Source organism: Triticum dicoccoides, chromosome 4A, assembly GCF_002162155.2.
Source record: "Triticum dicoccoides isolate Atlit2015 ecotype Zavitan chromosome 4A, WEW_v2.0, whole genome shotgun sequence".
Taxonomy (NCBI): Eukaryota; Viridiplantae; Streptophyta; class Magnoliopsida; order Poales; family Poaceae; genus Triticum; species Triticum dicoccoides.
Window position 1 is genome coordinate 490,408,240 of NC_041386.1, and position 16,415 is coordinate 490,424,654.

General features: G+C 46.5%; 2 protein-coding genes across 2 annotated transcripts; both read right to left on the reverse strand.

Moving 5' to 3' along the window:
- Nucleotides 1–1,972: 1,972 nt before the first annotated feature.
- Nucleotides 1,973–2,512, reverse strand: LOC119289000. Its single transcript, XM_037568452.1, has one exon. It carries the CDS (start codon nucleotides 2,466–2,468, stop codon nucleotides 2,196–2,198), a length of 273 nt encoding a protein of 90 aa, XP_037424349.1. The 5' UTR covers nucleotides 2,469–2,512; the 3' UTR covers nucleotides 1,973–2,195.
- Nucleotides 2,513–4,995: 2,483 nt separating this feature from the next.
- Nucleotides 4,996–8,843, reverse strand: LOC119286350 (alcohol dehydrogenase 1). Its single transcript, XM_037565726.1, has 10 exons — nucleotides 8,672–8,843; nucleotides 8,272–8,408; nucleotides 8,124–8,170; nucleotides 6,419–6,744; nucleotides 6,247–6,329; nucleotides 6,074–6,149; nucleotides 5,928–5,989; nucleotides 5,752–5,847; nucleotides 5,491–5,652; nucleotides 4,996–5,356 (listed from the first exon to the last, which is right to left on the reverse strand). Exons 1-10 carry the CDS (start codon nucleotides 8,703–8,705, stop codon nucleotides 5,240–5,242), a joined length of 1,140 nt encoding a protein of 379 aa, XP_037421623.1. The 5' UTR covers nucleotides 8,706–8,843; the 3' UTR covers nucleotides 4,996–5,239.
- Between the last annotated feature and the right edge of the window lie 7,572 nt (nucleotides 8,844–16,415).

Here is a 16,415-nt window from a genome sequence, read left to right on the forward strand (position 1 = left end):
TTTGGTTTTTTCTCCTAGTTGGTCATTCTTTTGAACAGGAGCGAACTGAACCGAAGAAAAGCAGGTCAACCACCCCACTACTCCCACATTCTTCCTCCTTGTATGGTTGTACCCAACCCGCCCAAGATCCACTCCGCCTCGGGCCCAGCAGCTACACAAGACGGCCAAAAAGCTTCTTAATTTGTTAAAAAAAAGGTGCACGAGACGGCAGAGGAGGCTCGGGATACTCATGTCGGCGCGAAGTTGTAGCTGCCGCCACTTTCGTACCCGTCGCCACCATTCATGTTGGCAGTCGCGCGGAGCCATGCAGCAACGTGGCATCTGCCCCACCATTCACGGAGCCGTCGAGCTACCGCGGTGCGGCCGACCGCATCTTCACCTCTTTGCAGGTAGGAGGACCAGGAAGGGCAGTGCTTCTCGGTGAGGCCCCAACTCCTATCCACTAATTGTCGCGCTATGGGTGAGCTTAGATCCGGATGTACGGGAAATGCCGAGCGGTGGCACTGGCTTCCCGCTCGCAAGAGGCAGGGGCCCGGGCAGTGTGCATCGACATGCACGCCCGCGATGGGCCTCGAGGACCGGGTCGCCGTCACACACGCTATAAGGCTAGTCATAGTGAGGGTAACTTAGGTAGGAACTTAACATATCCCAAGACAATTTTGCTTATGTGGCAAGTATTTAATGATGAGAGAGGTGCTTGGAGTAACATAATATGTTATTGTAACATAGCGCTTTCCGAGGTAAAATGAGTCTATAAGGCAATAAATGAAATAAACTATGGCACTACTACTAAGATACTTTGCACTATAGAGATAGTAACTTAGACTAGTGTCATATGCATGACACTAGTTTAAGTTACTCCCCACTATGACCAGCCTAATTGCATAACCTTGGTTGTTGTGGCAACCTTAGTCACAAATCAAAAGGCCTGAATGTAGTATCGTTGTTTGGCTACATAAATGGGACCCGTATATTAAGAATCTCTTGCCCTTTCATTGTAACTCTATAATTTTGAAATAAAACTTCTTTTATCCCCGCAAAGAAAAATAACCACCTCTACAAAAGAGGGGAATAGCTTTAGTCTATCCAACACAGAAAAAACAATTTTGCTATTTGTCGGTTGCTTGAAAAAAAAATTCAACCACATTTTTTGTGTGTTTACTCTTTTCTTTTCTTTTCCTCTCTCTCACACACAAAGAAAGAGATGTGAATGACAGTTTGAACTTTGGACGGTGAAAGGAATGGAGTAAGGAGTAATGGTCGATACATCCCATCTTGCACGCTTTCCAACGCATGCAAACGAATGGCATGCATGGCTTGCTGGAGCCTAGCTCTGCAAAAATGGTCGTTTTGACTATTGCTCGCTAGGAATTCGATGTAGGTCATGCAATCAAACATGCCGATTTTGCATCTCCAAAGCCTGAGCTGCGTGCGACCTATATCTGGCCATCTACCAGGTCGGGCCGGGCTTCGTGCCGAGCCTACCAAAGCCCGAGGCAGTAAACCTAGGCCCGAGCCCGGCCCGACCGTCAGGCCTGATTTTTGCGCCCAAGCCCAGCCCGACCGTCGGGCCTGTTTTTTGGGCCAAGCCTGGCCCAAAAGTGATAAAGCCTGTCGGGCCTTGAGTCGGGCCCCTTCAGTAAATCGTGAAAATGATAGGCCCGGGCCCGGCCTTCGGGCTCAAAATCTAGGTCCGGGCCGTTTCGGGCCGGGTTGCCCATGGCCACGACTAGTGTGAGTGTGTGACCTATCGAACACGCCTTAAATCCTCCTTTGCCGCAACCGAAACTGAAGCGTGATTGGGGTACTGGATTGGTGCGAGCATGTTTGTTTGGCTTGGTCGACTTTTCATATAAGTTACTGTAGATTGAACGACTATGGTGGTATATCTGACGATCCATGGGATGCCCTAGTGCTAGTTGACCGTGACTATTTTCCATGAGCATGCGTTTTAATACTGTGGCAAACAGTGTTCCGAAATGAACTTTTATGACATTATATTAACACATACTCCCTCCGTCTTGAATTAGGAAATTTCGGACAGAGGGAGTACAAGATACAATTCTCATCAAATAATCTAGCCCTCAATGCTCATCAAATAATCTAGCCCTCACAAAACAGGCGAACTCTCTGGCAGAATGCTGACAAAAGCTTCATCAAAATCCCAGTGACCACACCAGCCGGAGGTCGAAATCTCAGAGCAGCCCAGGACGAGAATGGAAGGGGAAGTGGTGCATCACTATGGGAGCCCCGCTCCTCTTCTTCTTCCCCTCCTTCCCCGCCGCCTTCACCTGATCAACACCTCCCATCTGCTTGGCCTCGCCGACTACGTGGCCACTTGGCGCCGCCTCTGTTACCGCCGCTCTCTGCTCCACGGCCTCTGCTCCCTCTCCTCCCAGCCGCCTGCCCGCCGGCGACACCTTGCTTGCGGCTTCAGGAGCGCCGAAGCAGTTCATGCCCAGCACCATATTTGATATTTCCCTCGCTTTTTTAGTTTCTCGCTCGATCTCTGCGTTGGCTCAGCTTGTGTTGCTGTGATGCTCTTGTGGTGGCTGCATTTATAGGGAGGAGGAGATCAGGAGAAGGCATGGCGCGTGTTGCCCCGGGACCAAGGCTGGGAAGCTTCGTGTGGTCCTTGATGCGTGGAGATTAAGCACATGTCAGTCAGTTGAGTACTTGGCTGACTTGGTTCGCTGCCGCCTTGGTTGCCAAGGTTCCTCATGTGGACCTACCCCAACTCCACAGCGCGACCCTATCCTGTCCGGTCCCGTTCGTTTGAGGTAAAATAAACAAAGGAGAGTTCAGCGCGCGGGAGCTAACAGACTTTTGTTCGTTTTGTGTCCGCTTTCAATCCATCCGCGGCTCAAGTTTGCGTCGCTTTTGGGGTGAAACAGACACCACGCGGACGCGCGGGTCGTCTGCGCGTGTCCTCCCCTGGCCCGCCCATCGGTGGCACAGGGTGGGTCTTTTTCTATCCGGCCTCTCCCTCCCTCCGGCCGCATCCCCAACACTCTTCCCCACTCTTCCCCTCGCTGCCGCCGTCGCCGCCGCTGTCATTGCAACCGTGCAGTTCGGACACGAGCTCGTCCAGCCTCTTCCCCTAGGCGCCGCCGAGCTACCCAACCACGGCCACCTGGTGTGCGCTCCCGCCGGCCGGATTTGGGGCGGATCCGGTCGGTCTTGTGCTTGGCCGGCGGTGGGAGGCCGGGCCGCGCCATGGACTGGCCGGGCACCTGGCCGGAAGGCCCTGGCAGGGCCGCAAGGCCACATGCAAGCAGTGGCTCCTCCTCTAGCCGCTCGGATCTGCATCGTCGGTGGTCCGCCGACAGATACACGAATGATGGTCGGCCGGGCTCGGTGCTTGCCCAAAAGCTCGCCGGCGCACTGTTGCCACTTATTAAGTGCGACCACTGCCCAAGGATGGTCGTGCGCCGCGTGTCTACAACGCCGGAACATCCCGGATGGGTGTTCATCAAGTGCTTAACGACGGGGTATGCGCTTTTTTTAGCTTCGGTCTGTGCTCTAGATTTGATTAGTTGTGCTAACTTTAAATTTTGTTGTGTAGAATGGATGCAAGTTTTGGTATTGGGAAGAAGAGTACATCGATATATTGATAGAGCGAAATTTAGTACATGTCATGCACTTTTAGCTAGCATAAAGGCTGTAAATGAGACAAGTGCACTTGTTGCTAGATTAGAGACTAGACACGAGACTAGATGTGAGGAAGTAACATCTACATCTGGCTTGAAGAAGAAAGGAGGACGCCAGATCGAGCCTCCTCCACAGATCAACAATGAGTGCATCAAGAAGGCCCTAACCCAACTCAAGGGGGCAATTATGGAAGTTGGCTATCTTCTAAAATGTATTCTTGTTGTTTTTATTTTCTTTGGCCTTGTTTTACTAGTCAAAATATGATGATGTATTGTTATGTATCAAAAATGAATGATAAAAAAAGTTAATGACTTGCAAAGAAAAATACACGGACAGGATACGGCTGGATGCGTCCGCACGCTGGACGCACGGCCACCATATTTCAGGACACGTCCGAACACGACCCCAAATTCCTATCCAAATGGACAAAATCCAAACAAAACGGATATCCGTTTGGGGTCGTGCGGCGGAGTTGGCCTTACCTGACGGATGCCGTCGCTGTCTGGTCAAACTAACGGGGCTGATTTGATGACTTGGTCACTGCGTCAACATCGGCCGGTGGTGGTTCACTGACGTAGTAGTACCATCACGAGCATGGTTTGCCTTTTGACCAGTGTGCCACGGGCCAGAGTTTTGCTGGCACGGGTCGACCAACTACGGTCCTCCTGTTTTCTCGAAAAAAGATAAGAACTGGCATAATAACCGTTTGCAAACAGTACTCACATGTTGGGTTTTACACATTTTCCCCCTTGCATCATGGCAGAGACAACCAACAAATTCCGCAAGCTGTTGAGAGCAACAGCCAACATAATCATCCAGAGCAGAGCAAAATACTCCACCACTTGATCCTGAATTATTAAGGATGCGTTTGGTTGAAGGTGTCATATGAGTGGGTTGGGACCGTCCAATTTATTTGGGATTGAACCATTCAATTCATGCGTTTGGCTGAATATAAGAGATGAGCTAATTATTTAGGACGGGACCACCAGTCATGCTCATATAGTCATGCATGCAAAGCGTGGTCATTTGATTCGACCGATTTGGTTGGGTGGAACGGTTCAGCATCTTCAAGGCATATTCTCTTTTTTTGACTTGAACCATTCATGTGCTTTATAACCAAACATGTCTATTTTTTAACGATCCCAACACATTCATGACCACCCTTGTAACCAAACGCACCCTAACAGATTCAGGAAGCAGAAGAAAGTAGACTACATTGCCTGAACTTTCGAACCAAGTTGTACCATCAGTTCAAATTAGCATAAGCACGTCCCAGCAGAGTCAGCCAAGCAGAGCAGTAAAGGAAAAACTGAAAAGTAAAGCAACGGGACATTGAAACATCAGTAGGCTAAGAACAGACTCATTCAACTGAAACTCATGGCCATAGTAGTAGCAGCAGCAGCATATATTGCTGCCAAAAGAGAGCTCGTTCGTAGTACAGCCACTTGTCCGGTACGTAATTACAGATATACTTGAACTAACACTACGCTACTTTGCCAAGGAAGGCGAAACCACAGACGATGATCTGGTTCAGAAACCGCACCCCAGCGCTTATTACATCGGAGCGATCGGAAGCGCGTTAGGCGGCCTAGTTCTCCATGCGGATGATGCAGCGGATGCCCTCGCCCTTCGCCATGAGGTCGAACGCCTTGTTGATCTCCGAGAACGGCACGCTGTGTGTGATGAACTTCTCCACCTCCAGCTCCTGACCACAATCGCAAGTTGTTCGAGCATGAGGTTCAAGTTTTCAAGGACTAGATAAAAGTGTCCAGCATTCAACATATCTCAACAAGGTGCAAAGCATAGACCAAGCTGCAGCAATTAGCGATTCCTGTTTACCTTTCTCATGTACATCTCCACGACATTGGGCAGGTCAGTGCGCGGCTTGAAGTTTCCGAAGAAGGTGCCCTTGAGAGTCCTCTCGTTCAGGAAGTTCATCGGGTGGGTCTTGAATTCGGCGTCCTTGTGCGGCACACCCACCAGCACAGCAACACCCCAGCCCTGTATATAGATCACAGAATTCAAGTTTTCATCTAGAGAAAAGAGGCAATGCAAAATGATCATGCTTGAGTGGATGATTAATGTCTTAGCAAGTCATACATCATGAACACATTCAAATGCTTGTATCATAGCATTGACGTTGCCCGTGCACTCAACACTGCGGTCAACTCCACCATTTGTCATCTCAGCGAGCACCTAAGGCATCATCAATAAGTTGTATGTTATGATCACTAAGCACAATGAATAACCATTTTGCCTTACAAGAAGAAACAAACCTGTTGAACTGGCTTGGTGTGATCTTTCGGGTTCACAAATTCCGTGCAGCCAAATTTTCTAGCTGAACATGGACAAGATATAAAACATCAGAATCTTCGCAAAGCAACAGATTAAACTCATGAATAGTAAAATCAGAAGTATTTACCTTCTTCAAATCTGCTGGCGTTCAAGTCAACACCAATGATCCTTGATGCACCTGCAATCCTTGCACCTTCTGCAGCCTGAATCATACAAACATGAAGGGGTAAATAGATGCAAGTCAGGCGCACATGCCAATTGCAATTGCAGAACAATCAAGAGATGAATTAGGGCACTTACAGCAAGGCCAACAGCTCCTAGCCCAAATATCGCCACTGTCGAACCCTTTGGTGGTTTTGCAACATTAATGGATGCGCCAAGACCTACAAAAAGAATGGCAACTCAGCATCTCAAGATAAGATGAAGCCATAACAAGCATACCACAGCAACAGAAGTCAACTTATCAACTTACCAGTGGAAATACCACAGCTAAGAACGCAGACTTTGTCAAGGGGAGCCTCAGGGTTGATCTTGGCAACACAACCAACATGCATGACAGTATACTCACTGAAGGTGGAAGTCCCTACGAAATGGTAAATCGGCTTCCCGTCAATAGAGAAGCGTGACTTGCCATCCCCGATCATGACACCTCTGTCGGTGTTGATCCTGAGCAGATCACACATGTTGCTCTCTGCAGACTTGCAATGTGGGCATTCCTTACACTCCCCAGTGAACACAGGGAGGACATGGTCACCAGGGGCAAGCTCAGTCACACCCTCTCCAACACTCTCCACTATGCTGTGAACATAAATAAGTTCAGGGGACGTGCAACACATAAATTTGTTCAGAGAAATGTATACAGAAGGACTTCATGTCCGAGCACCTCATCAGATAAATAAAGAGATGGATATAGCAAGTCAACCAAAGCAACATGGAACAAACTCCAGTGACATGCACGGTGACATGCGGCCCAAATTCAAATTTAAACATTACGAAAAAATATGAAAAAAATCATGCATGTTCACAGCACATACTAAGATAACCCCTAAAAATTTCAGATCAAAATTCGAAACATACATCGAGAAACAAAAAAGAGAAACTCAGATGACAGATTTCTCTTTTTCGTTTCTCAATGTATGTTTCGAATTTTGATCTGAAATTTTTAGGGGTTATCTTAATATGTGCTGTGAACATGCATGATTTTTTTCAATTTTTTTCGCAATGTTTAAATTTGAATTTGGGCTGCATGTCACCGTGCATGTCACCTGATCCCAGTCCCTCCTGATGTATCTTCAGATGACAAATAAGTTCAGGGGGCATGCAACACATAAATTTGTCCAGAATCTATATAAATGGACTTCATGCCCGAGCACCTCAGATAAATAAAGACATGTTTATAGCAAGTCAACTAAAGCAACATGGAACAATTTCTGATGTATCTTCACATGAGAAATAAGTTTACGGGACGTGCAGCAGATAAATTTGACCAGAATATCTATATAGAAGGACTTCATGTGGGAGCACCTCAGATAAATAAAGAGATGGATATAGCAAGTCAACTAAAGCAACATGGAACAATCTTCTGATGTATCTTCACTTGAGAAAGACATGTCAATCGAAAGTCCTAGTACCAATTTATGATATTGACCTCTGGTGTTCCATATTTGCTCTACCAAGATCCAACGACAGTGACGCCATTACAAAACAGACAACAACAATTATTCCGCAACGGTCTACACAGGCAACACACAGTTCTTATGATTACTTCACATGTTTTCAGTTCTGTGATGGACCTATCCTTTCTCAACAAACAATTAGCACAACTTAAATCAAAAGAGGGGGTTTCCCTCCGATTTCATTAACGAAATCACCAAAGCAAAAGCATCCAGCAAGTCCTAAACGTCACCTTAACTCAACCTACCACTGCTAAACAGGTGCAAGAAATTCAGAAAATAGAAACGAGACTCCACACCGACGGGAACTAGTAACAGCAAACAAAACATAGACGCTGAAGGAAGACCAAACAAAACATAGACAGCAGAGAGACATGACATAGACGCTGAACTGAAGGAAGACCAAACAAAACATAAGATCGCAGGCGCATGGTAAACATGTATAGACAGACAGGGTAATGATTCATCAAGGAAGGTACAGTAATTGAGACTTGAGAAGCATACCCTCCAGCTTCATGACCGAAGATCCGAGGGAACATGGGAGTCTGCCCCTAAGCATCGGAAGCCACGGAGGCGCAAGTCAGCCACAAAACTGAAGGGGAACATAATTTATTGACCGGAAGCGAGCATGACGGCGGTGGCGCATGCGTACCTTGGCCTCCCAGAAGTAGACGTCGGTGTGGCAGAGGGAGGTGAAGAGGATCTTGACGCGCACCTCCATGGCCTGCGGCGGCGCCACCTCCACCTCCTCCATGGACAGCGGCTTCCCCGCCTCCCACGCCACCGCGGCTGCAACCGCGGACGGATCCAAGGAAAGGGCGTCGTCAGAATGCAGTCACGGACGATGATACCACAAGGGGAAGGAAATAAAATCCTCACCCAAAATCACGCAAAAAACCTAGCTAACCCCTCACGAAATTCGTCCCAGGAAGAACGCAGGAAGAAATAAGCAGGACAGTAAGCAAGGAATCGAAAACACAAGCAAGCGCCTTAGAGTGAGGCCCGGGAAATGCCGGGAGGGAGGAGAGGAGAGGGGAGGACAAGGCGCGGACCTTTGCACTTGATCACCTTCCCGGCGGTCGCCATCTCGCTCGCTCGCCTGGGGAATTCTCTGAGCGGACCCGGAATCGAAATCGAGAACTGATCTCTCACTTCACAGGATCAACAAATCCGTGGGGAACCGAGTGTGGGGAGGCCGGGGGTATATATGAGGCCGGGCTGGGAGGGAGGGTGCGGTTTCGCCACGTCTGGCTGGCTGGCTACCTGCTCTGTTCTGTTCTTCTTGGGGAGCAAACCAGGGGCGGGCGGCGTGGCGCCGAAACCGGGGCTCCCGCTTCCACCTGGAAGCTGTAATGCGGCCGCGGTTTGTCTCGCTCCCTCCCTCCCTCCTCGGTGCGGGGCGTCGGGGCCCATGGCGTGGGGTCGTGGGCGCCGGGCAGTCGCGTTGCACGCATTGACGCGTGGACTCGCACAGCTGTGTGTTGACAGTGTGCGGAAAAATGGTTTCGGGAATTCCAGAGGCCGCGCGCATGTGCAAAGAAGAGATGAGCGAACCTTTGATCGCTCTTGCCCGGGAAAGTTCTCTCGCGATTTCTTTGATTTGCGGATTTTTGTAACGCAATGATAGGGCTCCTTTGATTCAAGGATATCTTTAAGATTTTTGAAGGATTAAAATCCTTAAGAATTTTTTCTATGTCGGTCTTTTGATTCATATGATTGGATCCTATAAGAATTTATCCTATGGAATCTTTTGTACTATATTTTATAGGAAATCTAACATTCACTTCAACCTTTTTTTACATTTTCTTTGTTTTTCATGTGGCATCAAACACTCTTTGTTAATCCTATAGGATTCAAGTTGACATGCCACTGCAATCCTATACTTTTCATATGCCTACATTTTCAAAATCCTGTGAATCAAAGAGGCCCTAAGAAGGAAAAAGAAACAGAGGGGTTGTAGTGACACGTCGTGTTCAATGGTAGTATACGGTTAAGATTAGTAAACTACATAAAGTTGGGGCAATGATTGATGTCAAAGAAAAATAAAGAAATTTGAGTGGATGGATTCCTTTTTTCTTCAAAATAGTCTAGGGATACATCCTCAAAAATTCCGATGAAGTCTTTTTGAATCAAGAGCCCAAACCACTTTCCAAATACCCTTCTACTCTTATCGAAAACAGTATGGTCCTAAAGGGGGAGTATCTCGCAGCTCTTCTGGAATTTTAACCATGTAGAATGACCTGTCCTAGTTAATTCGCAGTGTTTCAAGCACACAAGAATAGAAAAAGTAAGCATTGTCTTTTCTCGGGAGTCCATCGACGAACCCATGAATTCGTTTTCCCTATGCTAGCCGCTCAGATGGCTCGTGGCAGAAAGGGAATCTTGGTGCTTTCACTCTGAATAGTAGTTTACGGGGCTGTTTGGATGATAGCCCAGCCGCGCCTTACCAAAATTTTCGCGTTGACCACTGGCTTGGGCTGCCGTTTGGATCAAGGCCAAAAAATCGATTGTCTGCCAAAATTTCAGTCGGCAATTCAGTTTTCACGCCCGCACGTGGGTGAAACGGCGGCGGCAGATTTCATCGCCAAAATATTGGCGCGCCGGGGATTGGCAGGGCATGTGCGGGCGTCATCCAAACACAGGGCCGGTCCTGATATTTCAGGGCCCAGGGCGAAATTGCAACCCGGGGCCCTTACTATAAAGATCATCCTAATAATCTCATTTTTTTAGATTCATTCCTTTACCTAACTTATTATTGTCTATTATTTCAAAATAAAACGAGAATTGTAAATAGTGTATTCCTTTACTTAATTAGACAAATCGAATACCTGATAGAGGGTAAACATTAAGATGAAAGGTTTAAAGTTTAAAAGCTCCATTTGCAACAATAAAAGATCATTTCCCTACCCGATGGGAGTCTGAGTGGCTTTATTATATAACCATGTTTGGATTGAAGTTATGTGTGTATAGCCGAGACCTTCTTCCAATTTTTAAGTTAAATTTGCAGTCATATGATTTGGAGAGAGAATGCAAAGAACGACAATCAAACACATAGCAGGCAACTTTTTCAATAGATAAGGCGATTGGTGTTGTGTCGACAAAGTCCAGATTGAAGTAAGAAATAGAGCAACGGGCACACGAAATTAAAATTTTGTACTGCATCATATGCGAGACCTTCTAAGATCTGACTGCTGCTGCACTATATGAACATGGCCAACTAGAAAGAGGAGGTTAGGGATGGCCCTATAAGTGGGGTGGCTTCGTCTTGCACATGAGAGGCACCTCACGAACGGAGGATAACACAACGGGACCGGGGACCTGGAGGAAGACCAGCCGGCCGCATGACGGAGAGCGATCTACATTGGCATCGAGACTCGCGATTGGAGCCCTCGCGGGAATAGGATCGTCACTAAGCGGCGAACTCGCGATGGGAAGAAGGAAAACAGGGATTTCTCCGTGCGTGTGCGTCTAGGTCGATGCCTCCTTATGGTCTGGGCCATGGGCTCCTTGCGAACCCTGGAGGGGCCCCCTAGATTTCGGGGGCCCTGGGCGGCCGCCCCCCTGCCACCCTCCCAGGGCCGGCCCTGTCCAAACAACCGCTATGTTAGATTGTTTAGTCCTCGCAAATGCGGCACTTTCTCTTTGAGATTGTCTTTTGGGCTCCGCTCCTCCTCGGGTCCGTCCATCTAGCCATAATCGACGGAGCTCCAACAAAGATTTTTGTCGTCTCCTTGGGACTGCAATGTTAGGGTTTCTCGTCGTGTGTGTGCGACGGTGAGCTTTGGTGTCACTTGCTTTAGATCTATTCAAGTTCCAACGACGATGATTGTGACTTCAATACGTTGGTCGGGCGTGTCCACGGACACTTGCCAGTTGTCATTAGTCTCCTGTAGTGGAGCATCGACGTCTCGTTCTGACGGCGCTAGTGACCGTTCGGTGGTCTGGAGACCTCGATGGATTTTTGTTACGTTTGAGGTGATTTATACTTCTGTTGAACTTTGATAATAGACTTGAATCTTTTCGCCAAAAAGATAAGAAAAAGAAAAATGTATGAAATCAGTAGGATTGTTTGTGAAAACTGATGATTGAAAAAAAACACATAATTAGAGGTTTGAATCGCAAGAATATAATAGACGCGGGAATCCAAAAAAAGAAGTCAAATTAAGGTTAAAACTTATGCAAATGTAAAAGCAACTTAATACTAGTCCCTCCATCCGGTGAAGATTGTATGTTTGACTATAAAATTTGTCCACAAAAGAGTGTAGTTCTATCTTTTCAATGTACTTTAAAGTAGAAAAAAATGATTCTCTCTCATCAGACGGTAATCAAGACCAATAACATTATACACATGGTCTCCTTAATTTCTACATGCATTTAGCTCATTGGAGGTTGGATAATTAAAGAGGAGAGAGATGGTGACTTGCACCTTTTCAATGCATTTTTTACTCCACTTCATAACTTATCCTAACATTTATATATGTACATTTTTCACCGGATGGAGGGGGTATGCTAGTTATAGCCTTTGCCTTGGCTTCGTGCATGGAAATGTAAAAAATAGCTTGGAGTGGATTTGAAATACCCTTGGGTTTCCTATGAAACTCAAACCAAAGAAACGTCCCTACATTTTGGATTATGGGAATTTTGTAGGAATTGTAGTAGAGGTTTCTGTACGAAAAGTTCTTTTAGAGCTCTTTGGTTTGCGGGAGTAGAATCCTATTGCTATACATGATTTATTCGTATCTTCCTTGTCCGAGTAGAATGCATAGAACCACCACTTTCGCGTCATAGCTCTCAGAAAACCATCACTTTACAAAACATGACACTTTGCACCGCATCAAAGAATTGACAGTGGCAAAAAACACTAAACTGTTTTTAAGTGCGTTTTGACATGGCCGATCACTCGCGAGCCGGCCGTGAGGCGCTAATGGGCGTCAACAGTCGTATCGACCGAGCCAGTAGGCCCGTTGCCTTAAAGGAAACAGTGGTTGCTCACTCTCGCTCACTCGCACTTACCCTCACTCTCGCTCCCCTCTGCGCTGCCGCCGCCGTCGCTCAACCTCGCCGCCGCCGCCGCAATGGCCTCTTGGAGAGATCTTGAAGACAACAGCAAGGAGGAGGAGCTGACCTACACCGGCATGGACGTGGATGTGTGGGTATGTACACACTGGTTGCGGTTAGGGTTAGGGTTTGACAATTACAACTAGCAGAGTGTGACATTTTAGATCCTCCCTTCTCTGCCTCTCGTCTGCGCCTAAGGATTCTTTTCAATGCAGGAGAATCCTGATGATGCTTTCTTCTATCGCATAGTGACTGATCCACAGATCAAATGCAAGCTTCGCCGATTTAGGGGCAAGAAATGTGTTGCATCCGATGGCATAAACATAGGTAGAAGATTTGAAGGAAATATGCCCTAAAGGCAATAATAAAGTTGTTATTTTATATTTCCTTATATCATGATAAATTTTTATTATTCATGCTAGAATTATATTAACCGTAAACTTGATACATGTGTGGATACATAGACAAAACACCGTGTCCCTAGTAAGCCTCTACTAAACTAGCTTATTAATCAAAGATGGTTAAGTTTCCTAACCATAAACATGTGTTGTCATTTGATGAACGGGATCATATCACTAGGAGAATGATGTGATGGACAAGACCCATCCGTTAGCTTAGCATAATGAGCGTTAAGTTTTATTGCTATTGCTTTCTTCATGTCATATACATACTCCTTTGACTATGAGATTATGCAACTCCCGGATACCGGAGGAATACCTTGTGCGCTATCAAACGTCACAACATAAGTGGGTGATTATAAAGATGCTCTACAGGTATCTCCGAAGGTGTTTGTTGGGTTGGCATAGATCGAGATTAGGATTTGTCACTCTCAATATCGAAGAGGTATCTCTGGGCACTCTCGGTAATGCACATCATAATAAGCCTTGCAAGCAATGTGACTAATTAGTTATTTGTGGGATGATGCATTACGGAACGAGTAAAGAGACTTGTCGGTAATGAGATTAAACTAGGTATGGAGATACCGACGATCGAATCTCGGGCAAGTAACATACTGATGACAAAGGGAATAACGTATGTTGTCATTACGGTACGACCGATAAAGATCTTCGTAGAATATGTGGGAACCAATATAAGCATCCAGGTTCCGTTGTTGGTTATTAACCGGAGAGGTGTCTCGGTCATGTCTACATAGTTCTCGAACCCGTATGGTCCGCACGCTTATCGTTCGATGACGATTTTGTATTATATGAGTTATGTGATTTGGTGACCGAATGTTGCTCGGAGTCCCGGATGAGATCACGAACATGACGAGGAGTCTCGAAATGGTCGAGAGGTAAAGATTCATATATTGGACAACGATATTCAGATACCGGAAGTGTTCCGGGGGTACCGGGTGCATATCGGGTCACCAGAAGGGGTTCCGGGCATCCCCCCGGCAACTACATGGGCCTTAATGGGCCAAGAGGGGGACAGACCAGCCGCTAGGGGGCTGGTGCACCCCTCCCATATGGTCTGTCCAAATTGGAGTAGAAAAGGGGAAGGAGGAAAGGAAAAGGGGAATAGGGTTCCCCCTTCCCCCTCTTCCCTTCCTACTCTGTATAGGAATAGGAAAGGGGGAGGCCGAATTGGGAGGACCCCAAGTAGGATTCCTCCTACTTGGGGCACCCCTTGGCTGCCTCTTCTCCCCTCCAACCTATATATATGAAGGAGGGTACCGCTAGAACACACAACAAACATTGTTAGCCGTGTGCGGCGCCCCCCTCCACAGTTTACGCCTTCGGTCATATTCACGTAGTGCTTAGGCGAAGCCCTGCACGGACCACTTCACCATCACCGTCACCATGCCGTCGTGCTGATGGAACTCTCCCTCAACACTTTGCTGTATCAAGAATTCGAGGGACGTCATCGAGCTGAACGTGTGTAGAACTCAGAGGTGCCGTACGTTCGGTGCTTGATCGGTCGGAACGAGAAGAAGTTCGACTACATCAACCGCGTTGTCAAATGCTTCCGCTTTTGGTCTACGAGGGTACGTGGACACACTCTCCCCCTCTCGTTGCTATGCATCTCCTAGATAGATCTTGCGTGAGCGTAGAAAAGTTTTGAAATTGCATGCTACGTTCCCCAACAGTGGTATCAGAGCTAGGTCTATGCGTAGATGATATGCACGAGTAGAACACAAAGAGTTGTGGGCGGTGATCGTCATACTGCTTACCACTAATGTCTTATTTTGATTCGGCGGTATTGTTGGATGAAGCGGACCGGACCAACCTTACATGACCACGTTCATGAGACCGGTTCCACCCACTGACATGCAACTAGTTTTGCATAAAGGTGGCGGGCGGGTGTCTGTTTCTCCAACTTTAGTTGAATCGAATTTGACTGCGGTCGGTCCTTGTTGAAGGTTAAAACAGCAAATTTGATAAATCACTGTTGTGGTTTTGATGCGTAGGTAAGAACGGTTCTTACTAGAAGCCCGTAGCAGCCATGTAAAACTTGCAACAACAAAGTAGAGTACGTCTAATTTGTATTTGCAGGGCATGCTGTGATGTGATATGGTCAAGACATGATGTGATATACGTTATTGTATGATATGATCATGTTTTGTAAAAGTTATCGGCAACTGGCAGGAGCCTTATGGTTGTCGCTTTATTGTATGAAATGCAAACGCCATGTAATTGCTTTACTTCATCACTATGTGTTAGCGATAGTTGTAGAAGCAATAGTTGGCGAGACAACCACGACACTACGATGGAGATCAAAGTGTCAAGCTGGTAACGATGGAGATCATGACAGTGCTTTGGAGATGGAGATCAAAGGCACAAGATGATGATGGCCATATCATGTCACATATTTTGATTGCATGTGATGTTTATCTTTTATGCATCTTATTTTGCTTAGTACGGCGGTAGCATTATAAGATGATCCCTCACTAAAATTTCAAGGTATAAGTGTTCTCCTTGAGTATGCACCGTTGAATAGTTTGTCATGCCGAGACACCACGTGATGAGCGGGTGTGATAAGCTCTACATCCACATACAATGGGTGCAAGACAGTTTTGCACATGCAGAATACTCGGGTTAAACTTGACGAGCCTAGCATGTACAGACATGGCCTCAGAACACTAGAGACCGAAAGGTCGAACGTGAATCATATAGTAGATATGATCAACATAGAGATGTTCACCATTGAAAACTACTCCATCTCATGTGATGATCGGACATGGTTTAGTTGATATGGATCACGTGATCATTTAGATGACTCGAGGGATGTCTATCTAAGTGGGAGTTCTTAAATAATATGATTAATTGAACTTAATTTATCATGAACTTAGTCCTGATAGTATTTGCATATCTATGTTGTAGATCAATAGCTCGCATATAGCTCCCCTGTTTTATTTTTGATATGTTCCTAGAGAAACTAGGTTGAAAGATGATAGTAGCAATGATGCAGACTGGGTCCATGATCTGGGGATTATCCTCATTGCTGCACAGAAGAATTATGTCCTTGATGCACCGCTAGGTTATAGACCTATTGCATGAGCAGATGCAGACATTATGAATGTTTGGCAAAGCTTGGTATGATGACTACTTGATAGTTTAATGCGCCATGCTTTACGGCTTAGAACCGGGACTTCAAAAATGTTTTGAATGCCACAGAGCATATGAGATGTTCCAAGAGCTGAAATTGGTATTTCAAACTCATACCCAAGTCGAGAGGTATGAGACCTCTGACAAGTACTTTGCCTACGGGATGGAGGAGAATAGCCCAACCAGGAGC

Coding starts and splice junctions, on each gene's coding strand:
- LOC119289000 (XM_037568452.1), bottom strand. CDS start 2,468: ATGGTGCTGGGCATGAACTGCTTCGGCGCTCCTGAAGCCGCAAGCAAG.
- LOC119286350 (XM_037565726.1), bottom strand. CDS start 8,705: ATGGCGACCGCCGGGAAGGTGATCAAGTGCAAAG. Junction 6,330..6,418: donor TAGCTGTGGTATTTCCACTG/GTAAGTTGATAA, acceptor TTCTTTTTGTAG/GTCTTGGCGCATCCATTAAT. Junction 5,653..5,751: donor CATTTGAATGTGTTCATGAT/GTATGACTTGCT, acceptor ATCTATATACAG/GGCTGGGGTGTTGCTGTGCT.